Below are 25,221 nucleotides of genomic sequence, written 5' to 3' on the forward strand. Positions count from 1 at the left end.
TCCAGCTCCTGCAGCTCGGACAGCACGCCATAGCAGGAGGAGGAGGAGGGGGCGGGGTAGGGAGGAGGCGTGGGCCCGGGGGTCCCCAGGGAGGAGCCAGAGGAGGAGGAGCCCCAGTAGGGGGCGGGGTGAGGCGGAGGGGTGGGGGCCGGGGTGGAGAAAGGAGAGCGGAGGAGGAGGGAGGACGAGGACGAGGGGGGCTGGGGTCCGGCGCTCCCCACCGTCAGAGAGATCCAGTCGTCGGTGACCGAGCGGAGGAGGCGCTGATGAGACCCCCCCACCGCCGCCCTCGGAGGGGAGGCGGGGGAGGAGGGGGAGGGAGTGGGGAGCGTGGGCGAAGGCTGAGGAGGATAGAGGGAGAGAGGGAGGAGAGACAGAGTGTGAGGGAGAGGGATGGGCTGAGACCCCCTAGTGGGGCAAAGATCACAGGAAGTCAAAGCGGGATGTCAACTTTTTCTTTCGTTTTTATTTCCTACATTTTGGTAGTCTCACGTAGCCAGACAACTATTCCACAAGCTCAGAGTAACTAGTAACTAAAGTTCTCAAATAAATGTAGCAGAGTAAAAGTACAACATTTGGATCCGACAGGAAACACACAAAATTGTACAGTACTTAATTAAATGTACTTACGGTAGTTACTTCACATCACTGTCTAGCCTTGCTAATTCTTCTCTTTTGTTACGATAAGTGTCGCTCCTCGCCACTTCTTTTCATGGTAAAACAGAATCTGAATAGCACATGCCCTCACAATATATATTGACTTTCCAACGGCAAGACTTGTGCTATGAAGTTCTCAAAAGGCACATCTGTAGCATCCACTCACTGTCTGTCTATGTGAATGTCAGTCCGACCGGTCATAGAGAACGCTGTTTTCAGCTTGTGGTTAAACATGTTACAGTAGATAAAGATAGATATCTATCTATTGATTCCACAGGGGAATTTCAATCACCCAGAGGCAGTGCAACAGTTACAGTTACACCAGGTCTGACCTTCATCAGTACGTTGTAATAACATTGTCTACTGGGAACTGATGTAACAGAGTTAGAAATATCCTTAAATTATTTTTTACAAAATCGATGTACTTGCCTTATAATGTATTGTACTGCAGGGGTCTTCAACATTTTCAGGCCAAGGACCCCTTAGTTGAGTGAGAGATGAAGCAGGGACCCCACAACCTTCTCATAGATTCCATAGAGTTTCATTGTTTGACAGCACGATTATCAGTGTATTTTGGATTCATTTCAGATATTTAACCACTTGAAACGTCAATACTTAATTAACTGGACCTTTCACTCTGTACTTAGTCTGCTCTTTTCCCCCTCTACACTAAACCTTTTTGCAAAAAATAGCCAATCTACAAGCTCACAAAGCCTCGCGCTGTGAGGCGTTGTGAGCTTGTAGATCGGCTATTTTTGGCTAAAGTTCTCGGAATATATTATGGACGCTAGGGTTCAAGTGGTTGATATAAAAAAAGAGAAAAGAAGTTTCTATCACACAAAGATTTGGAGGACCCCCTGTAATAACTCTGAGGACCCCCTAGGGGTCCCGGACCCCCTGTTGAAGACCCCTGTTGTACTGTATAATTCTAAAGCCACCTGGTGGACGAACAGCGCAGCTGCATGCAGTGTCCCTTTGTGCACACCGTAGTTTGCCCCAACAGAGGAAGTGAACTCCATGCTGAGGGTAGGTGCATGAGAACTCCCTTCCAAACAATACATATATTTTTGAGGGTTTATATTAATACTTCTCACTCTTTGTTACACAGATTTGTGTACTGTATGCTGTGGCTGTGCAGTGGATGACCAGTTTGTGTTTCATTTAATGTTACCAGATACCAGATCCAAAGTAAAGACAGCCTGGGTGAGAGCAAGTCCTGTGTGGCCGTGTCATCAGTACTGCACCATAGACACCTTCGTCAAACACAGACCGGCAGACCCCCGTTACACTGAGACGACCCTTTCTTCTACTTTGTAAGTTTGTACTGTGTTGTTCTTCACCTGTACATTTTTATTGGGATGTGTGGGCTTCGATTTGGACTCATAGATAAACTCACCCAAGCACGTTAGCAAAACGTAGAGATTATTCACCAAATATTTTGCCTCCTTAAGTCACATTATTTGAAAGACACAAGTGTGCGCATGTGGGCTGAGCAATGTAAAAAAGGAAAGGCTCCCAAGGGAAGGTCGGGAACACCATCATCATCATTATCATCATCCTCATCCTCACAATCAACAGTGTCATGATCGCTGTCAACATCAACACTTAACCTTCAGCTCAATTCAGAAAAGGACAGTCTGTTCACACAATCAAACTGTGACAAAAGGCTTGGCAACACAATGATATGGTTGTATCCAGCTTCTATGAATTCATAAATAAATGTGGATTTGGGCCCGAATTCCACGGGCCAGGGCCTTGCCGGCCTCACATTTTAGGCCCGTGCAGGGCTCTAGGCCAGATGCAGGCCACGCTTCAGAGCCGGGACATTTTTTGGGGGGCCCAGACAAAGCCAGATGTTGGAGCTTAGCTCCTTCCAGGAGAACCGCACAAAAAAAACATGTAATTATATATTTAGTACATATCGTAATATGACATAAATGTAAGGTGCTATAAATTAACAAGGTACAGTAATTCGGGGGTGCCATGGATGAAAAAAGCTGTTTACAGGGGTGCCCTGAGAACGCAAATCTGTGTCACTTTAGATTTGAACCACTCTAACCATTATTTAATGCTTTAACTATTAAATTAAAAAGCAGATATACAAGATCACAGTGCGGCACTGAGTGCAGCGATGCGAGCTTGTAGATCTGCATTTTTTTTTTTTTATTGTGAACTTTAAGTCCCGATTAACTTTTTGACCCGATTCTATAAATGTCTTCTAAATCCTTCTTCTAAATCAGTGGTTACTCAAACCTTTTCATGTAAAGGACCCCCAGATTTACATGTATTTGGCTGCGGACCCCCATCTCAAAATATGTTGCTCCAGGGACCACCCAGAAGCAAATATTTGAGTTACAAATGTTCGCTTTTAAAAAGATATATTAAAAGACTTACAAAAACAAAATCAGCGTGGCACTCGGAGCCACGCTGTGGGCTTGTACATCTACTATTTTTCAATAGTTAAAGCATTAGATAATTCTAGGCCTAAATGGGTTGTTAATTGAGAGCCACCGGCGAGTACCTTAGCAGATTCAGCTGGATGATGGGTCCTGTAGCTGGACTGGCTGTGAGGCAGAGTGGATTGTGGGTAGGAAAGGGTGGAGACGTAGGCCACGGGGAAGATGCCCTGTCTGTTGCAACCTGGAACGTAGCCTTCATACCAGTTCTGGTCCACTTGTCTGACCACAAATACACACTCGCCCTGGTAACACACACAAACGCACACGTACACACATAAACACACCTCAATTTCTATGATTTATATTAGCATTTACTATAACTTTTTTCATTTCATGTCCCCCAAGAGCAAGAGCAAGCGCGCTCCAAAAACGGAATAAAAAAGCGAAACTAAAACTAAACTTTAATGAAATATCCAAAACTATTATAACCTTGGGTTAAAGTGGTTAAAGTGATTATTACGCTATATTAATTAATTTTGCTGGGGTGCTGGCTTGGAACCCCCTAGATAGCATTTTTTAGGTTTTACCGATTAAGTGCTACCTACGTATGTCTAGACTGATATTTCTATGCATTTGATGTATTGATGTTGATGTATGATTACCTTGCTTATTGCATTGATGTATTACCCTGCTTATTGTAAATCGCTCTGGATTAAGGGTGTCTGCTAAAAGCCTAAATTATAAGGACCCCTGGGGGTACCCGGAGCCCGCTTTGAGAAGCACCCAGTTGGGATGATGTTGATGTTGACTAGGGGACAGATGGAGGAGTGTATACCGTGAGGAGGAGGAGGAGGAGGAGGATACCTTGCGCAGGGACAACTCCACAGGAGTGTCGGCCGTGAAGTTGTAGCGCGCCACGGCCTCCCCGAGGACGGTGGGGTGAGATGGAGGGGCGGGGGGAGGGGGGCGGGAGGGCTGGATGACCTCTGACACACACACCTTCTGAGATGGAGAGAGAGAGAGAGAGAGAGAATGAGAGGTAGGGAAGAGGTTGACAGATGTGGGGGGGTGAGAAAAAGAGGGGAGAGAAAATGAGAGAGAGCGAGAGGGTCAAAGGAGGGTGTAAGAGGACTGGTCCTCAATGACCAGGGGTCCAAATATTTACACGTTTATCCACACGGGTCCATTTGGTTCCCTTTGTTCCATTTCGGTAAAGGGTCCATTTGGTTCTATTTCGGTAAAGGGTCCATTTGGTTCCATTTGTTCCATTTCAGTAAAGGGTCCATTTGGTTCTATTTCGGTAAAGGGTCCATTTGGTTCCATTTCCATAAAGGGTCCATTTGGTTCCATTTCCATAAAGGGTCCATTTGGTTCCATTTCCATAAAGGGTCCATTTGGTTCCATTTCCATAAAGGGTCCAATGGTCCATTTGGTTCCATTTGTTACAGACCTGGTCCATTTGGAGCGCTGGTGGTCCCCTGGACCAGACATTGAGAACCAGTGGTGTAGAAGGTAGTATCGCATGGCCAGACTGTTGACTCCCATAATTTGATAATGAATTTGCTAATGCTCCCCTCATACAGTCTGGGGAAACGGAAGTCTTATAATGAGTATGGGATAAAGCGGATGTGATGCACCTGCTCCCTTGGTGCAGTAGCGATAACAAGTTTTACTGGAAGCGTTATGTCTTCTTTTAATATTTAACAAGAATATGCCGCTCGAATGACTTCTGTTATGTTTCCAATGGCACTATGGTTCCGTGCAGCAGTGACTACTTCCGATACTCGCCGTTCGTGAGCTGTCGTTCCAGACTCTATATAGCATTCGGAGATTGTGGAATAGTTGTCTGACTACGTGAGACTATGTACAAGGTAATAAGGAACAGGGTGTGAGCCAGAGCTCTGCTGTGTAAAGATACATAGTGATGGAGGGGAAGAGAAGAGAAGAGAAGAGAAGAGAAGAGAAGAGAAGAGAAGAGAAGAGAAGAGAAGAGGACTAACCTGTACATACGAGATGGGAAAGATTCCAACGTGTCCTCTGATCTCTCCTTCGTACCAGTTCTTATCGATCTGTCTCAGGATGCTCACCGTGTCTCCTTTCCTCAAGGCAAGCTCCCTGGACAACCACACAAAGCTTAGCATCCATCCACCGTAACTAGTTACTATTTAGTCATTTAGCAGACCCTCTTAATCCAGAGCAATTTACAATAATCGAGGTAATAAATCCAGGGACGTGAGGAATGTTAAAGAGGCAGGGACTGACATTTCTAAAAGGGCACTTTTGGTGAAAATAGCAGGCTATTTTCTATGCTTGATCTCTACACAGAGAGGACAATTCTTTCAACATAAGATGCTGCATTCAAGTTAAGGAGAGTTTGGACAAGGCAATTCTCTTGAATGCTGCCTTCAGGTATGGCATGGAAAGATTGCATTTGCGTTTCTTTCACCATAGTAAAAACTGCATTCATGGTCTGGAGAGGGAACTTTTTACAGATAGATAAAAGGACAAGGGCTCAAGCCTCCTTTGATGTCTATGTGTGCACGTGCCTGAATACATCAACATCAAATGCAGAGAAACAGTAATCTAAGAAAAAGAAGGTATAAGGACCTGTTCAGTAACAACTTTGTATAAAAAACTAAAAAATGCTATCTGGCTATGCATATGGCTAATGAGAGACAGGTTTAGACAGGGTTTGGGTGACCTCCACTACCCCTCCCGTGAAATGATGATGATGATGATGATGATGGCAATTAAAGTAAGGATTAGTGCTCTACTCACTTGGCCGTGTGCGCCTTGAAGTTATAGAGCACCCTGGCAGCCTGCTTCTGGAGAGACAACACCACAAATAAACACATGGATTAAAGCCAAATTAAACCTCGCATCATGAAAAGAACTTCGTTAGGCCAAGCCTTAATCTGTGATTTATGATCAGGGGTCATCAATATGTCCGTACATGTAGTAAATGTGTGTCTGTATTTTGATCATAACACTCAATTACTGAATGTCAAGTCTCCAGGTTTTCTTCAGAATATGCATGACACTGACTTACTTTGACACTATGGCACATTAGGAGTCCACTAGTACAAGTGGACTCCTTGAAAGTTTTATTTGGGGTGTAATTAAGGTTAAAATCATGAGACCTTTAAGAAGATTTCAGTGTATTTTACCTCGGGGGTGGGCCTTCTGCTGTGGGGGGCGTGGTCTCTGAAATCAGCCTTGGGTTGGTTCCTGAAGGCGTCCTGGTTGGGAGGGGCTGTTAACAGAAAACAAACAGTCAGGGATGGGGCCCATATGAAGATATTATATCCATGTCCATGGTCTGTGTATGATGAGCCATGGAAGACATTCAATATGAAGATACTTGTCCATTGTACGACTGTGTATGAGCCATGGAAAACATTCAATATGAAGATATCATGTACTGTCTGCAATGGTAACCAAAAATAACCAAGTACTTGAGTACTGTATACAGTATTAAAGTAAATATATTATGAAGTAAATGTATTTTCTTTTTAACAAAGACAATGAATGAAAACTCATTCACATTTTTGACAGATGTTGTAAGCCCAGAGCACCATTGGCAGTCATTGACCCCCAAAAAATATAGCATTTTCAATCGGCCATAACCATAACGCGTTTATTTTTCACGGAAGCACAGAAAGTGTGTCCGTGTCCATGATCGATTGGAAATATTCTTTGACTAATTGAAAAGGTAAGGAAAAACAAAAGATATTAGTGGTTAGTATGGTTAAATATTCTTGGCAGTGAATGTTAATACGTACTGTACGTACTTAATTATTATTATTATTATTATTTTACTTTGTTGTATTTTTTCGGTGTGACCTTTTTCATGGCAGTCCCCTGAAACAGTGTCTGTGCCCAGTTTGGTGCAGATTGGAGTAACGGTGCGCCTCGCAACGCCGGATGTTACATTTTATGTTGGTTCCACCCACCTACCCTCTATTCTAGGCAATTTTAATGTACTGTAGGATTAGGATAAAGTGAGATTTCAGGATGGTGACAGACAGCCCTACGGACAGCTGTCTTTTTGTGTTCTTTATTTTCTATGTGCGTGCGTGCGTGCGTGCGTGTGTGTGTGGAGGATGGGGGAGGCCGTATTTATTTCAGACACCTATTTGACCTCTGCTTGTCTACAGGCAGCCATCGCTGGCAGCTCACAAGCCTTGTTTACATCATCTGTATATCTGTAAATAGATGATAGATTGTCCCACCATATTTACATCTGTAAATAGACGACGGCCACATCATCTCTACGCCTGTTAATAGCCCTGCATCCCTGGCTGCTGACACCCAGCCGAGCGATGCAATGTGTCACTAGCCTGTCATGTGGTGTCAGTGGAGAGCTTATATTAGCAGTCATATATCGTTGTTGTCGGGTGGAAACCTTCTATGTCCAAAACAGTTCGTTTTGTATTTATAATCTTTGAAAATGATTTAAACAAGTGAAAATAGCTGATCTACAAACACACAACGCCTCGCACTGCGAGGCGTTGTGTGCTTGTAGATCTGCTATTTTCACTACTTTCGTGCGACAGCCTTTTATGATGAAGCAGGGCTTTACTTTACGAAAAGAAACGTGGAGATACAAGGTTTCTTCCGGACAGTGACGATATACTTGACCCCTCTAAGACAGGGCTTGTGACAGGAGATTCGCTGCTATAGGGCTCCATTTCTGTGGGACCAACTACTGCTGGAAATTAAACATCATTTTGTATTATTCCTTTGTTTTTAATTTCCATAATTGAATTGAATTAGGCTACCAGCCAATGACATGGCAGCCTCTCAATGCATTTAGGCATGCATTGCACACATGGTCAAGACAATCTGCTGCAGGTCAGGGCATCAGAAAGTGGGAAGAAAAGGGGATTTAAAGTCCTGGTGAAATGTTTTTTTTTTCTGTCATTTCTGACAGTCTGACAGTAGCCTCTCATGTTTCTGAACTAATCAGAAGGTCCCATCCCCTTGGGCTATGGGAAGGCATTAACCAGGGAAGGCTATGTTTGTAGCCTGCAATCTCACGCAGCCAGAGGTCCCGTGCAAAGTAGCCTCGGAAACCCAGGCCTTTATTTTGGCTATAGGAAGAAAAGCCTGGGGTAACCTGCTGCAATTTCTGGCATAGGAAGTGGGCGGCGGGCCATGGCACAGATCCTGAACCAATAGGATCCACACACCGGCTGTTTTCTGCCGGTGGACCCGCCCCCTCTAGACCATCAGTGTTAGGGAAGACTACGTGCGAAGCATGTTCATGTTATGTTGCTTTATGTATCTCTAACCTAAAATGTTTTCCGATACATATTTTGTATGTACTGTTTAAGTTTAAAGGACCAGGTCACCTCTGGGACAACCAGATCTTATTTTATTGTTGTGTGGGACACGATCAACACAATCCTGAATTATTTTTTGTGTTCAATCTGTGTTTTTAGATATGTTAGGATTTCAGCATGCTACAACTGGTCATATGATGCTACAACTGGTCATGTGATGCATTTTGCATCATATGACCAGTTGTAGCATGCTGAAATCGGCTGAAATACTAAAATATCTAAAAACACAGATTGAACACAAAAAATAACTCAGGATTGTGTTGATCGTGTCCCACACAACAATAAAATAAGATCTGGTTGTCCCAGAGGTGACCTGGTCCTTTAAAAGGAGTGATGTTGGCTGTCATCCTGAGTTAGATAAAGAACGCAGCAGCTCCAATTTCCCTAATGAAAATCAGGCGCGAGTGGGGGAACGCGAGCAATGGGGATTCACACGGGTGAATGAAATCAAGATTCATATATATTTATAAAAGCCTGCCTAGGTCATCATCACGCACTAAGTTTCCATTTGACAGGAGGTAATTCAGATTTGACTTTTTGGGAAAAACAAAAATCCTTTTGGCATAGATCTAGGGTTAGGTATTCTTAGATAATAATACAATTATTATGACTTGAATGACACTATAAATAGAAGAGAGAAACAAGGCATGGCGTTAAACACAAAACCATGGAAGACGATGCAAGACCAAACAAAAAGCAAACAACCAAACACACGTGGTACAGTGACATGACGTCAGACCCAGTGGTGAGCAAAGGATAGGATGATTAGATGAACCCCCAGGAGGACTGCTGAGAGACGGGTGGAACAGGGCGACCAAACCCCTGGACACCAGCAGGAGGACAACATTTCGTCGTTGTCGGGCAGAAACGTTCTCATCTCCATGTTTTTTGTGAAATCAACATGATCGCATGGTTCCCCAATAGGCGGCCTGTGGGCCGCAAGGGGCTACTGTTTGGCCCACACCAACCCCAGTAATAATGGTGGTATAAGAGCAGCAACAACACTAGTATATCCTCGTTGTCGGCTGGAAATCTCGTATCTCTAAATTTGTACGTTCTTTCGCAAATCATACAAGGCCGCCGCACAAAAGTAGTGAAAACAGCAGATCTACGAGCACACAACGCCTCGCACCGCGAGGCGTTGTGTGCTTGTAGATCGGCTATTTTCACTAGTTTAAATACTTTTAAAAATTATAAATTCAAAACGAGCGGTTTTGGACATACAAGATTTTCACCCGACAACGACGATATCTGAACTGTCGCTGGAGTAGCAGGAACACCGCCGTCGCCCCCTGCAATGCTGTGGCCCTCGGCTTGGTACCCTAGACATAATTCGGCCCTTGGGGAAAACTAATTGGGGAACCCTGTTCTACAGCGTCACACAAAAGCATCAAAAGTAGCAGACACTTTCTGAGAGTGCAGATCTACTACTTTTGCTACTTTTGAATTTGAATCCTGAAAAGTACGTATGTTTTGGAGATGTCCACCCGACAGAGACGATTTAATGTGAGGAAGTGGGCTGTCAATTAAAAGGAAACATGTCTTGGACATTGAGCTGGTTGATTTCTATTTAAACTTCATTCAGGTCTACATTAAAGAAGGTGATTTGATGTTTGATTCAGCTCAGCAACGTGACCGTTAAGCCCCATTTTTAGACCTGCATAGAGGCTCTGTTTAGGTTTGGTCAGCCCTGATGTGAAACAATGCTGGTGATGTTGATGATCTTTGTCAAGGAAGGCACCTGGCTGGTCTCTGCTGTGGTGGTACGGGCCGCAGGTGGCCAAGGTCTGCTCTGAGAGGCTGCTCCTCAGTGGCTGGCCGTGCGGGGACCACCCGGAACCGGACCCCGTCCCGCCACCACACGACTCCCTGGCTCCGTTTCTGCTGCTACACCTCTCCCCCCCGACCCGTCCTTCCCCCACCCCCCTGCTCTCCCCTCCCCCGGCCGCGGTACCGCCGCTCCCAGTCTCAGTCCCATCCACGGCCCACAAGGAGGAGGTCCTTTGCGGTGCGACCGGCAAGCTGAAGAAGAGGCTGTCGTCCCTGTCCTCGTCCTCCTCCTCCACTTCCAATGTCATCTCCTCCTCCTGGTTCTTCTCCTCTCGGAGGTACTCCCACACGTCCCTGATGGCCTGGTCCAAGGCCTGGTACACCGAGCTGGGGGAGCGGGCCGGGCTGACGGCGGCTGGAACTCTGTCAGAGGGGTGCTGGTAGCCGCCCCCGCCGTCGGGCCCCGTTGATTCCAGGTGGGCTGGCGTTGGTGGCGGAGGGGGGGGCCTGACCGAGGGACGGCGAAGCCGGTCGGGGGGTCTCCCCGCAGAGGAGTCTGTGGAGGATCTGAGGCGACTCTGCTGGTCCGGGGCGAAGCCGAGGTGACAAGGTCGCCGGGGTCTGCCGAGCGCTTCTTCTTCCTCTCGGGTGGGTTCCCTGGGTTCCTCGCGGGGACAGCGGAGCTGTGTGTGGTGGGGGGACAGGGTGCTGCCGTTCCACCCACACCGCAGGCTCTCCGGTGCTCCTTGTGGCCGCTGGTGTATCGACGCCGTGGTTAACTGGCCCGGGGTGTAGCGAGGATGGCGGCACCGACCCTGGCGCGTCGGACTCGGCTGCGCGGCGCAGGGGCTGGCGTTCCTGCTGTAGGGGGCGGGGCTGAGCAGCGTGGCCGATCGGTAGGCGTGTGCAGACTCGGGGCTCTCTGGCTCCACGCAGCGGGGGAGGTCCAGACTGCGGGGACAGGGCGGAGGAGGGGGGCGCTCGCGGAGCGAGGAGGAGGAGTTGGAATGGCGGTGAAGATTCGCAGGGCGAGGGGAGGACGAATGAGAGAGCCTCTCCAGGTCGTTTTCGCTGCAGTTGGAGGAGCCGTCCAGAATCGACCAATCGGAACCCACGACACCCCGGTCCTCCATTGGTTGGGGCTGGACCAGGGTGTGATGGCGACGGTTGTCAGGACAACGGTTTTCATGGTGACGCTTGTGATGGCCGGGGTTGTCTGACTGAAGCCTGCCTTGTTGTGTGTGTGAGGGTGAGTGTGTGTAGTGGGGTGCGTGGGTGTGCGGGAACGTGCAGCAGGGCGTGTGTGACTCGTGCGAGCGTTCGTTGTCGTGGTCGTGATCAGGGCTGAGGATGCGTGTGTGTGGAACTCGCGAGGTGCTTTGCAGGTGTTTAGCCAGGTGCGCGCGCAACTCTGATATGCAGAGCACGTGCGCCTGCGACCGCCCACTGAGGTTGTCGTGCGTCTGCGAGCGAGCGTAGTTGGGCCGGCCCTCCGGGGCGTGCCGGCTCCGAGGCCGGCCGGGGCTTCTCTCGCCGTCCAGCGAGGAGAGCGGCTGCGGCCGAGGACACGGGATGAGCCCCACCGTGCCTCTCCTCTCGCGCCTCTTAAGCTCCTCCCTCTCCCCTCTCTCTCTCAGGTTGGGCATGGACCGAGACTTGCTGATGAGGCACTCAAACTGCGAGATGCGCGACTGCACCGTGTTGCGCGGCGGGGGCACCGCCTCCCCCGTCCCGCCACCCGAGTCCGTCGGCCGCGTCGGCCCGTCTGCGCCGGTTCCCGCTTCGCTCGTCCGACGACGGCCGCCGCCGCGGCCCGCCTCCGCCTCGTACTGCCGGATGCGGGATTGGACGGTGCGCACGCCTTTGTCGCCGGGGTCCCGTCCCCGCATCACTTCCTGTCTGTCGATGTGGTGCATGGAGCGGTACAGGCGCAGGAAGCCAGGTGCATTGTGGGCTCCGGACAGAGAGCCCGCGCTGTGGGAGCGAGGTGGGGGGCGGGCGCCCTGCTCCCCCTGCGCCCCTCTCTTCTCTCGCCTCCTCCTCTCTCTCTCCTCCTTCCTCTCTCCTCCCTCCCCCCCGGTCACCTCCCCTCTCTCCTCCTCATCCTCCTCCCCCCACCCGTTTACCGAGCACACGTCGCTGGCAGAGTCGTGGGTGGAGACGTGTGACTCGCGGCCCATGTCGCACGGTGCAGAGAGAGCGTACGTGTACGAGGGCTCGTCCGTCGGTGACATTGTGGTGTCAGTGTGCGTGTACGTTGGTGTGGTGATGGTTGTGGTGTCGTCGTCGTCGTCGTGCGTTTTTGTGTCAGTGTGTGTGTGCTGGTTAGTCACAGCCCCACCTGAGAGAGAGAGGTCCACACACAGCAGCGTGGAGAGAGGAGAGAGAGAGACAAGAAGATTGTCACACACACACACACACACAACACACCGTATTGCTTTGGTAGACGACGGGGGATGTTTTTTGGGGGGGGGGCTGCCGAAACAAAACAGCGAAAACACCAAGAATACAACAAGAGATCAGGTTTTTTCTGCAAATGTTAATGCACCTGGGGAAAAAGTGTTGCATGCAAGTCTCAGATGTCAGCTTGAAGAGCGGATTCAACCAGTGGTGGAAAGTAACTTTCAGTACTTTTACTTCAACTCGACTACATCTCAGAGGCAAATGTTGGACTCAAACTTACTTAACTAGTTGCTAGTTACTTTCTGCTATTTTCAAATGATTTGTATACACAAATTCTTCATAATGACTACTTTTACTTTTGGCACTTTTGATATAAACACTTTTGTACTTTTCTCTCAAGCAAATGTTTAATTCCTGACTTTTACTTGTAACAGAGTATTTCTACATTGCGGTATTGATACTTTTACTTAAGTACTTTTACTGTGAGTACTTTTTCCAACACTGGATTTCACCAATCAGTGACACAGTGACTGTGCAAGAAACGGAGACACACAAGTAAAAGATCTTCAAAACGGTAAAGTACCGTACCTCTGCCTCGTAGAGGGGAGGGGCAGCTGCTGTGGGTGGGTTCCGGGGCCCAGGAGGATGACCCCCGCCCGCCCTGATTGGAGGAGAGGCTGCTGGCCGAGCTGTGACTGGCTGTCAGGCCGCCCGGGGGATGGGACGACATCGCCGTCGGCGTCCCCTCAGACCTCCTCCTCTTCCTGTAGTCGCCCGGGGAACTGAGAGACACGACCAGAACACACACATGATGAGAGAGAGAGAGAGAGAGAGAGAGAGAGGGAGAGGGAGAGGGAGAGAAAGAGAGAGAGAGAGAGAGAGAGAGAGAGAGAGAGAGAGAGAGATAGAGAGAGAGATAGACCCGGCCAGTGGCGTCAGTTCAGAAAAAGCTAAGGTATGGCAACATGGCTGGTGTCTACACCCAGGGTATGGCAGCTGCATACCCCTGCCATACCCAATTGACGCCCCTGGACCCGGCTATTCTCAGCAGGCAGCAACAATAGAATAACTGAAGACGTATAAATATAGGCCCGATGAACAGCTAGATCTTCCAACTCACAGGGATTGACTCTTAACGGTTGCTCCACTGCCCGTGGCAAGTAAATACAAAGTTGAGGCAAGTGGAGTTGCTTTCAGGTTGCCCGACAAGCAGGTGCATTCCGTCTTCATGAAATCTTATAGGAAATTTATGAAGAACATTGATACCTTTTTACAACCAGCAGTTGCACTCAATGTGTTCTTTTTTACGTGACTGTCGGCACTCAGCAGTTCAGCGGTAATCGCACATTTTATCAATTTATAATGGAAATGTTACTTTTCGGGCTAGAGGGCATGACGGTTGGGCAAGTGCCTCTGGGAGCTTGGTGTCAAGCCCTGAACTCACCTTGCAGGCCGTTCTGTCAGGATGTCCACTCTGCCCACTCGGTCACGCACTGATGTCTGCAAAACACATGAAAAAACAAAACATATGTTTTTTTTTTGGGGTGTCATTGAGGTCAGGAAACAAAAATATTTGTATTCTTTTGATGTCATAAGGACTTTAAGCAGAAGAACCTCTTTAGACCGAGGACGGTGACGCCAGAGAGAGACTCAATGCTGCATGGTGTCAGTGTGTGTAACATTAGGACAGGTTAAGAATAATTCAGGATTGTTTTAGAATGGTGTTGCTTGTTTTGGAACCTGGGGGTGAGTGATGGGTTCTGTGTTATTTCTGTCAACAGAAATGTTCTCCATGTTCTCCTATACTGTATGTTCTGTAGGCTACTACTACTGTGTGTGTGTGTGTGTGTGTGTGTGTGTGTGTGTGTGTGTGTGTGTGTGTGTGTGTGTGTGTGTGTGTGTGTGTGTGTGTGTGTGTGTGTGTGTGTGTGTGTGTGTGTGTGTGTGTGTGTGTGTGTGTGTGTGTGCGTGTGTGTACGTATGTACAGTATATACTTTATGTACGGTACACCTAGTGGTTCTCAAGGACATGAAAACGGAACATTCAACATTCAGTGGTTTTTCTGTACTGTGTTGTTTTTTGATAATTAGGCTCAGAAAAGTGAGTTACTTTGCCTCTGGACGTAAGCATCATCATCCAGGGGAGGGTGTGGTTGTAGGTGAGGGTGAATGCAACAACCAAACTGGTAAATGGTAAATGTTGCATTGGAACCATACAAACACAATGGAAAGTAACATCAAAGATGTGAGTACTTTTTTCCACCACTGGAACCCACTGATCTCCACGGTGGTGGGCAGCTACTTTACCACTGCACCACTGGAGTGCTGCCAAGAGGGACTGCTGCCCCATACCCAGGAGAACCCCTACACGTGGCTGTGTGTCATTCTACATACAGTACTGCTGTACTGTCTGCACTGAGTCTACCTGATCATAGCTCTCGTTCAGCATCTCGTCCAGGGTCTTCTTAGGAGGCTGAGAGAAGAGAAGAGAAGAGAAGAGAAGAGAAGAGAAGAGAAGATACAGAAAGCATTGACCTATAAATCTTCCATATGTAAATACGTTACATATTGAGATATTATTGTCGCTGACGGGCAGAAACCTCTTCTCTCCATGTTCTAACCTTTTGTGTTTTTTCGTAAATTGATGACCTACTTGATCTCACTACAGCGTCACACAAAAGCATCAAAAGTAGCAGATCTGCAAGTGTTTTGGGCTTGTAGATCTTTTGGGCTTGTTTTCGACGTGCGAGGTTTCCACCCGAAAAGAGAGAATAATTATGCACACACGGCACACACAAACAACCTGCACTGCCATGCAACATCACATCACACCAGAGGCGCAGCAGTAACTGATTTAATTGAGTTTAAAGAAGTTATCGATTGTAATAAAATATCAGATTTTGTGGGGGAAAGACATTTAATTTTCCTGTTTTTTCCTTTTTTAAAACTAGTCCGGGGGCCCGCTGGGTAGCGGCCTACTCGGGAACGATGCTAGTTGGGAACGATGCGAATAAATATGGAATGCATTACCCAACCTGTTTTGCAAAAACCATAATAAGAGTAAAAATAGGTGATCTACTGTACAAACTGTAGATTGTATCGGCTTGTAGAACTTTTAGATCGTCTAGTTTCTCTCTTGTTTTGCACGACATGGCTGTACGGCTAGCATAACAAAATAATGGATAGATGCATCCCCTATATCACACCATGCATGTTAGTTACCATGCCACTTCCTAGCAACAAGGCACATTCATACTCCAAGGTGAAGTGAGCTACCCACTTTTAGGTGAGTAGCTACTCACCTTTTGTCGGTCAGTAAATGCAGAGATGTGTCGGGTGAGAGGTGAGTTTGCAACTCACCTAAACTGGAGTATGAATGAGCCTTATGGCAGACAAAGTTAACCACTTAAAATATATATAAAATATATCATCATCAGAGCTGTAGACTTGCAGGAGTCTTTGATTACATTACTCTACATCAATGGTTCTCAACCTTTTCAGGTCTTTGAAATGAGGACCCCCACCCTGAAAATCACTTATCTTATCCTTTATCACTTAATGTACAGTAGGAGTTGGGGAAAATGTCACTTCACTGTCATCTGGAGATGGGGCCCTATTTTCATCAGTGCCTTTCCCCTTATCCCTAAACTTCTTTTACTTTTTTGCACTCATTTTAAAATACTTAAAATAGCCAATCTACATCGTCACATTGCCAATTCCACTATTGGTCCTGCACCTGTCCAGCAGATGTGCCAGTTTTATTGTTCCTTTACTGAGGAAAACAGGCCCTCTATCTCCACACATGGCCATGGAACACCTGGGGATTGGCCAGGAGGAAGTAGCAAATGTTGCTGGGGAAAGGGAAGTCTGAAACTGTTGCCCCTGCGACCACTGCCACAGAACATGAAATATTGCAGGATTTCCTGGCTTGAAGTGATAAACAATTCATATTTTGTTGGCTCTGCAATGCGTGCAGTTTCCACGCCAAAGCAAACAATTCCAAATAATAATGGAAGTGCTGTGACAACTACTTTCAGGGAAAGGCTCGCATCCCAGATTCTTGAATATGTCGACTATGTAATATCATTGTCACTTTTTGTTCAACAGATTCTGGCATTTGGATAAGCAAGGTCAAGTTCTCTGCCCCTTAGCAGGGCCAATGGTTGACAGAGGTGGACCTGACTACAAAAAGCTACGCAGAGATGGTTGCTCTGTCAGACTTCTTATTCAGACTGAATAAGAAGGGTATGCTCGACACCCCCTGTTGAAGACCCCAAGGTCTACAATCAGTTTAGTGGAGAACTTAAATGGAGAACTTAATTTCAACTTGATTGTCTTAAATAGCTGGTGAGAAATACTCTGAGATCTGTCTGTATTTGCACAAGATAATATCTTGTAATTTGTCTATTATCTTGTAAAAGATGATTGTATGCTATCGCCTGCTGTCATTGTTTTTTTTTTTTTGTGTGTGTGTTTTTGTTTTAAATCGGGAAGCACTTCTTAAGTGTTCTTTATCCTGTGCTTCACAAAATGGTATGCTATGCTGTAATCAGGGCGTCATTGGAAAAGTGAGCTTGCTCTCAACTGACCTTCCTGAATAATAAACAATAAAACTCTTGCTCATGCTTATGCAGCTTCTCCTTTGAGATAATATGTTTTTTGGGCTGTGTGCCTGTGGGTTGAGCAATCACGCCGGTCCTGGCTGGCAGGCTGAACGTCCTTCCTCTCAGGACAGATACCGGCGTTGGAGGCGAGAGTCTTTATAAATGGGACTATGTTGGGGTTATTTATGCTCAGTCTACCAACCTTAACTTGTCGGACTGAGCATTTTATATTGGGTCTGGGTTATTCAAAGCGAGTCTTTTGGCTCCAAGATGAGGCACACAGCGTTTCTCCTTTTTCTCATGTTCCTTTTGGAGGTGGACAGAGGGGTCTGTGCTCGTGAGCACTGCACCAGTAAGGGATGTTTCTCCGTTGTCCAGGACGCCGTTGACTTTACGAGCGCCGAAAAGCATTGCAACGATTATTATTTCGGACATCTAATGACGATTAAATTGGCGAAAGAACATGATGTCATATTAGATCTGCTGAATGGTTCCTCCGGTGACTATTGGATCGGGTTGAAGTTACCGGACGGCAAGTGCCCCGACAGAGAGACCCAGTTGCGTGGATACGAATGGGTCACGGGCGGCAGTGACACCGATTTTGTCAACTGGGAAGAGATCGACCACAGCTGCGTCTCTGTATCGGCGGGGAGGAACTCTACGTGGCGACAACGACCGTGTGGCGTCAAACTACAAGGTGCTCTGTGCATGTATTCGTTCGACGGCAACGCCTGTAACGCTCTGCCTGAAAACGCAGAGCATCCCGTCGGATATTTCACTCCTAGAGGCTCCGCGGTGGCAGTGGGTTCGGAGAGGTTTCCCCCGGGGAGCACCGCGACCCAGAAAACTCTGGACGTAAAGCACTTGTGCTTCTCTGGGCAATGGTTAAGAGCCCCGTGGGCTTGTGAAGTGATGAACGGGGGCTGTGAGCACGACTGTGTGTCCCCAGGTGAAGTCCCCTCATGCACCTGTCCGACGGGGCAGAGCCTCCGTGCCGACAACGTCACGTGCGGCAGCAACAGCGGCTGCAGCGCAGGCTCTGTCCTGGCCACGGATGGTAAGAGCTGCGTGTGTGACAGAAACAGCTGCACCGCAGCCCAAAACCAACAGTGCGTAAACGGCGTGTGTACGTGCAGAGACGGTTTTCTCATGGGAGGCGACGGGGAGTGCGTCAGCAACGAAATCTGCTTCCGATGTGAGCACAATCTATGCGCGTACAAGAACGGTGCGTTTGTGTGCGACTGTCGCATCGGGTACAAGGTGTCAGACAGGGACCCCACTAGGTGTCAGCCACACTGTGCAGGACAAACATGCGACTGTATCAGACCCCCGGGAAGGCGCAGTAAACACAGGTGTGTATGCCCCGATGGTTACACAAAGGTCACAAGCGATGAGAGGAGGTTTGTTTGTGAAGACATAGATGAGTGTTCTGAGGAGAATATGTGCGACCACATGTGTAATAACACGTTTGGGAGTTATGTGTGTTCATGTTGGGAAGGTTATGAGCTGCAGGGGGACAAATGTGTGTCCACTGCTGATGCTGTTTCATCAACAGCATCAACAGTTGCTGTTGATGCTTGATGAAAGACAGACATAATGATTTAGGCTTGGAGAGAACCAGACACACACACACACACACCAGTGTGTGAATGTAACCCTGTGCTGCTATAACAAACATACACTACACTATTATGAAAAACACATTTGCACTGCACTGTTCTTTTTTAATATCTACTAAGGCTTACTTAAGAAATTGCAAAAACTATGACGAATTCTCAATACCAATATTAACCTAAAGTTAGCAATCACCAAACCCGTTCACAAGATGACTTGGTTTTAAATATTCCCACTATTAAGATCTTTGCACAATGATGCGTTTTTTCGGGCGATTATCGGTGCGAATTTCGGAGCACGTGCTGCCGTTTCGTATTTATTTTCAGACCAGGGTTGAATTGTTTTGATTTTCGCAACTGGGTCCTTTGCTCTCTCCCTCTCTCTCTTTTGCCTGAAAAACGTTTTTGCAGATTTTGGATCTCCAAAACGCAAGGGAAAAAAATGCAGCAGTGTGCAACCAGCTTTATAGTTCTCAGCAGGATGAGACTGCCTTTCAACATTTTCTACCATGCCCCTCACACGTGGAACTGTCTAACAGGGGTCTTCTACTTTTTTCAGACCAAGGATCCCTTATAGCTGAGAGAGAGATTAAGCAGGGACCCCCCATTATATATTGTATGAAATATATCTTTCTTCATAGATTTTCATAGACTTGTTTAAAAACTGTCATCGGTGTATATGTGATTCATGTTAATGTGTATTTTCAGACTTTTTACCACTTAAACTATTAATACTATTAATCAGTTTTAAAAATGGAGAACTTAATTTCAACTTGATCGCCTTTAACAGCTTGTGAGGAATACTCTGAGACCTGTCTGTATTTGCACTCTTTGAATTCTGAAATGTCTATTATCTTGTAATTTGTTTTGTTAGAATTGTACACTATCTCCTGCTGTCATTGTTTTTTTGTTTTGTTTTTTTGAAAATAGGGAAGCACTTGCAAGTGTTTGAATAGAAAATGCCCATCTTTATCCTCTGCTTCACAATAAAACATATTTGGCATGCATACTATGCTTGCTGACGCTGTAATCAATCAGGGCCTCATTGGAAAAAAGAGCTTGCTCTCAATTGACCTTCCTGAATAATAAACAAATCCATAGCCTCATAGCATAAGTAATTATTTTGGCCAAATTGACATTTCTGCCAAATTTCAACACTGCTGATTCATCCTGTCTTATTGCCTGTCCTCAGCCTATCACAATGCGTGTTACATTCCAAAATCACTTTCTGTTTTTTCTTTTAAGTAAACTTTTTGACATGGGCAGAAAAAAAAATTTAATGTAAAAAAAGCATTGATAGAATTCGGCAGATTTTGCCATGGACTGTCTGGTGTGTACCTTTATTGTGTAGTGTTATCCCAGTGTTTCCTGTTTTGCCTTGTGTTGTCGCTACCTGTCTTGTCTCACCTGTCCTGTGATTAGCAAATGTGTACACCTGTGTCTTGTTTAGCTGTAGCCAATCATGTGTTAGTCCTGTGTCTATTTAAACCCTCACTTCCTTGGTGTTCCCTTGCCAGATTATAGATGTTGTTATGGTGTCATGTTCCAGTCCTGTTTATGTGTGTTTGGAGAATAAATCCTCGTTCATTCGACCTGCTCTGCCTTTGAAGAGTCTGTTCTGTATTTTGGGTCCCATATCTGAGTCTCACCGTGACATATATAGGCAGATAAACATGACTTGGGCACATTTCTAGATGATTCTAGGTTTTCTCTCTCTCTCTCTCAAAGAATTATTTTAATTTGTGTTGCACATTTTTGCGCTATAGTATTTTGTTTGGGGTTTCCCTAAAATAGTAAAATCCTCATTCAAAATGGACAGATCCGACTTGATCACATGACTATAGAGATAATGTGCACCGATTTGCAATATCTGGAGGAGTAATGTAAAAAGAAAATGTGTTACAGGAATGCAATTATATGTATATGCTCCAACGTTCAATTAAAGTAGTAGCAACATCACCAACCAAACTCAAACAAAAGCAAATCAAAAACCAACCCACAAAACCAAACGAGAAGCAGCACTATGTTTTCACCACTAGGTGGAAGCACAACACTTACCGGGCGACCAAACTCCAAGTCTGCAAAAAACCTGAACCAGGGCTCATCCTCTACAGATAACTCAGATGGATGGAGAGACTGGAGAGGAAGAGGAGGAGGAGAGAGAGAGGGAACAATGAAAGAGAGGAACAGAGGGAGGAGGAAAGGAGAGGAGAGGAGAGGAGAGGAGGGTGATGAAGCGAAACCAAGCAGGGGAAAGGAGGGAGAGAGAGAGAGAGAGAGAGAGAGAGGGAGGCAGGAAAACAAGAAACGAAATGACAAGCAGAAGCAGAAGACAATGAAGGAGACGATGGATGGATGGATGGATGGATGGATGGATGGATGGAGATGAGAGTGAGAGATGGGTTGAAGATGAGATCATGACAGGAATAGAATGGACATTAACAATGGAATGATGCTGGTGACGTTACAACGTTGCAAATGTGACTGCATGTGCATGTCAGTGTCGCTGGAATAGGAGGGGGAGCCGACCTTCAAGGTTTAGGGTAATTTGGTAATTACAGTAGGTTTCCACAGCAGTTTGTCGAATGTTTGATTAGGCCTAATCCTATTGCATATCGTTGTAGTCAGGCAGGAACCTCCTATCTAGGGATGGAACATTTCATGTCACGATTATTGTGACCAAAGAAATTGCGATTAACCAGTACGATATTATCGCGATAATCAAAATATCCCCAACATCCATTATATTGGGGCGAAACATTTGCCAAAAAATAGCAGATCTACAAGCTCACAACGTAGAGAACGTTTGGTAGAGAAATAAAGACTGTATCAAGTACGTTATTTCCAGGTCCGTTTTACCAATTATAGAGGGTTTAAATGGTACTGGATATGCATTTCGTCAAATAAAACGTGAATTGATCCCAGTGCATGACGGAGGACGATTTCACAATACATTTTAAATCTCCACACGATTATCATGAGTGATTCTTATCACGATATACGATAATAACGATTATTGTCCCATCCCTACTCCTATCTCTATACTTTACTAGCCATTGGAGTCGTTTGAGTTCTGTTGTTTCTTAATTGATGATGTCACAGCAGGGCTTGGTCAAGGCCAAGGTTGCCAGGGTTACAGGTTATTTAACCCTGTCTGCTCATCTCTTTGTCATCACTTCCAGTTGCAGTGTTCATCCTGTATTCTGGATGAGTTCTCTATCCTGATTGAATCAAATTGGTATCCCGACCTGAAATTACTTTTCAATGGAAGCCAGCTACATGAAGATAGAAAGATTGATCTTGTGTACGCAGCATTACAGTAGGCAATGGAATCCTTTTAAAATCAATAAAGTCATTTTGTTGTTAATTAATTTGTTGCTTGCACTGCAAGTCTTTGAATATATTGACCTGTTTCTATAAATGTTTCTAAATCCTTCTAAGGTTTAAAAAACAAAATAAAAACGTATGTTTCTATCATCAGTGGTTCTCAAACTTTACCATGTCAAGGACCCCCCAAAATGATATGTATTTGACCGCGGAACCCCATCTCAAAATATTTTGTTCCAGGGCCCCCCCAGAAGCAAAGATTTTAGTTAAAAAATGTTTGCTTTAAAATAATACCGGTATATATTCAAAGATTTGCACAAATTATCAAGTTTTTTCAAAAAACTGCAGATATACAAGATCATAGCATGGCACCGAGTGCCGCGCTGTGAGCTTGTATATCTGCTGTTTTTTGAATAGCCAAAGTATAAAAAAATATTGGTTAAAGTGGTTACGTGAGTGACACAGTCTTAATTTAGCGAATGAACACAACGAGGTAGGATACATGGAGATACGAGGTTTCTGCCCGACAACATATGAGATAATGATGCTCTATGAGGCTCCCTTCCTTTCTCCAGTTTGACACCACTGTGCTAACACTGCAGCTCGCTCTGCTTCTCTCTCGCTCTCTCTCTCACTGGCAGGTATGGTAGCTTGTGTGAGCGCGTGCGTGCGTGCGTGCGTGTGTGTGTGTGTGTGTGTGTGTGTGTGTGTGTGTGTGTGTGTGTGTGTGTGTACGTACCTGTCTCTCCTGCTCCAGTATGGAGGATCTCCCAGGCTCGTAGTCGAAGATGCTGCGTGGCTCCGCTCTGTAGCGCCGAGTGTCCTTCCTGTCTGGAGGCTCCCACTCACTGCGCGTACACACACACACACACACACACACACACACACACACACACACACACACACACACACACACACACACACACACACACACACACACACACACACACACACACACACACACACATTGAATTACTATACTTGTTTTTGGGGGGGAATTTTCTGCCTCTATCTATTGTGTGAAGAGGACATGGACAGGAAACAGGGAGAGAGAGTGATGGGGGAAGGGGAGACACGAACGGGACTCGAACCCGCGATGCCACATTGTCAGGCTACGATGCGATGCGAGAGTGTGGTCTAGCCAACACCGACTCGGTGTTGGCTACCCTCCACACTCTCCTGTCTAACATCAGGGTCTTGAGCTCTACAGTGTTGTATAAGCTGTCGTGCTGCAGTACATCTACGTAGGTGGTGCGCTTCTTGCTTTTCCTGGCTTTGCCCCAGGGTTGGCTCCCATAGTGTCAGTTTGCTTTGTCCACATTTCTGATGTGGTCCGTCCATGTGACACCTAGTGCCATTCGTAGCATTTTTGTGTAAACTCCATCCAGGGCTCTTTCCTGTTGTGCTGTGAGGGTCTATGTCTCATTCCCATACAGCAGTACTGACTCCACTGTGAGGGTCCATGTCTCATTCCCATACAGGAGTACTGACTCCACTGTGAGGGTCCATGTCTCATTCCCATACAGGAGTACTGACTCCACTGTGAGGGTCCATGTCTCATTCCCATACAGGAGTACTGACTCCACTGTGAGGGTCCATGTCTCATTCCCATACAGGAGTACTGACTCCACTGTGAGGGTCCATGTCTCATTCCCATACAGCAGTACTGACTCCACTGTGAGGGTCCATGTCTCGGCCCCATACAGCAGTACTGACTCCACTGTGAGGGTCCATGTCTCAGCCCCATACAGCAGTACTGACTCCACTGTGAGGGTCCATGTCTCATTCCCATACAGCAGTACTGACTCCACTGTGAGGGTCCATGTCTCATTCCCATACAGCAGTACTGACTCCACTGTGAGGGTCCATGTCTCGGCCCCATACAGCAGTACTGACTCCACTGTGAGGGTCCATGTCTCGGCCCCATACAGCAGTACTGACTCCACTGTGAGGGTCCATGTCTCAGACCATACAGCAGTACTGACTCCACTGTGAGGGTCCATGTCTCATTCCCATACAGCAGTACTGACTCCACTGTGAGGGTCCATGTCTCGGCCCCATACAGCAGTACTGACTCCACTGTGAGGGTCCATGTCTCGGCCCCATACAGCAGTACTGACTCCACTGTGAGGGTCCATGTCTCGGCCCCATACACTGTGAGGGTCCATGTCTCAGCCTCATACAGCAGTACTGACTCCACTGTGAGGGTCCATGTCTCAGCCTCATACAGCAGTACTGACTCCACTGTGAGGGTCCATGTCTCATTCCCATACAGCAGTACTGACTCCACTGTGAGGGTCCATGTCTCGGCCCCATACAGCAGTACTGACTCCACTGTGAGGGTCCATGTCTCAGCCTCATACAGCAGTACTGACTCCACTGTGAGGGTCCATGTCTCATTCCCATACAGCAGTACTGACTCCACTGTGAGGGTCCATGTCTCATTCCCATACAGCAGTACTGACTCCACTGTGAGGGTCCATGTCTCATTCCCATACAGCAGTACTGACACCACTGTGAGGGTCCATGTCTCAGCCTCATACAGCAGTACTGACTCCACTGTGAGGGTCCATGTCTCATTCCCATACAGCAGTACTGACTCCACTGTGAGGGTCCATGTCTCAGCCTCATACAGCAGTACTGACTCCACTGTGAGGGTCCATGTCTCAGCCTCATACAGCAGTACTGACTCCACTGTGAGGGTCCATGTCTCAGCCTCATACAGCAGTACTGACTCCACTGTGAGGGTCCATGTCTCAGCCTCATACAGCAGTACTGACTCCACTGTGAGGGTCCATGTCTCATTCCCATACAGCAGTACTGACTCCACTGTGAGGGTCCATGTCTCGGCCCCATACAGCAGTACTGACTCCACTGTGAGGGTCCATGTCTCAGACCATACAGCAGTACTGACTCCACTGTGAGGGTCCATGTCTCAGCCCCATACAGCAGTACTGACTCCATTGTAGCTATGTCAGGCTAAATTGAGCCTTTATTAGACCTGCTATTTTCACTACTTTTGTGCTTTTGGGTGTGTGTTAATGTGCGTGCGTGCGTGCGTGTGCATGTACGTGCATGCATGCGTGCGTGCGTGTGCATGTAC

At 46.8% G+C, this 25,221-nt stretch overlaps 1 protein-coding gene across 1 annotated transcript; it reads left to right on the top strand.

Moving 5' to 3' along the window:
* Positions 1–17,386: 17,386 nt before the first annotated feature.
* Positions 17,387–20,349, top strand: LOC308302000 (thrombomodulin-like). The gene has a single exon (XM_080746153.1). The coding sequence runs from the start codon at positions 17,449–17,451 to the stop codon at positions 18,757–18,759; it is 1,311 nt and encodes a 436-aa protein (XP_080602279.1). The 5' UTR covers positions 17,387–17,448; the 3' UTR covers positions 18,760–20,349.
* Positions 20,350–25,221: the final 4,872 nt, after the last annotated feature.

Source organism: Nannobrachium achirus, assembly GCF_963921795.1.
Source record: "Nannobrachium achirus genome assembly, chromosome: 17".
NCBI lineage: Eukaryota > Metazoa > Chordata > Actinopteri > Myctophiformes > Myctophidae > Nannobrachium > Nannobrachium achirus.

Excerpts from the sequence above, each read along its gene's own strand:
- LOC308302000 (XM_080746153.1), top strand. The coding sequence starts at position 17,449 with ATGAGGCACACAGCGTTTCTCCTTTTTCTCATGTTCCTTTTGGAGGTG.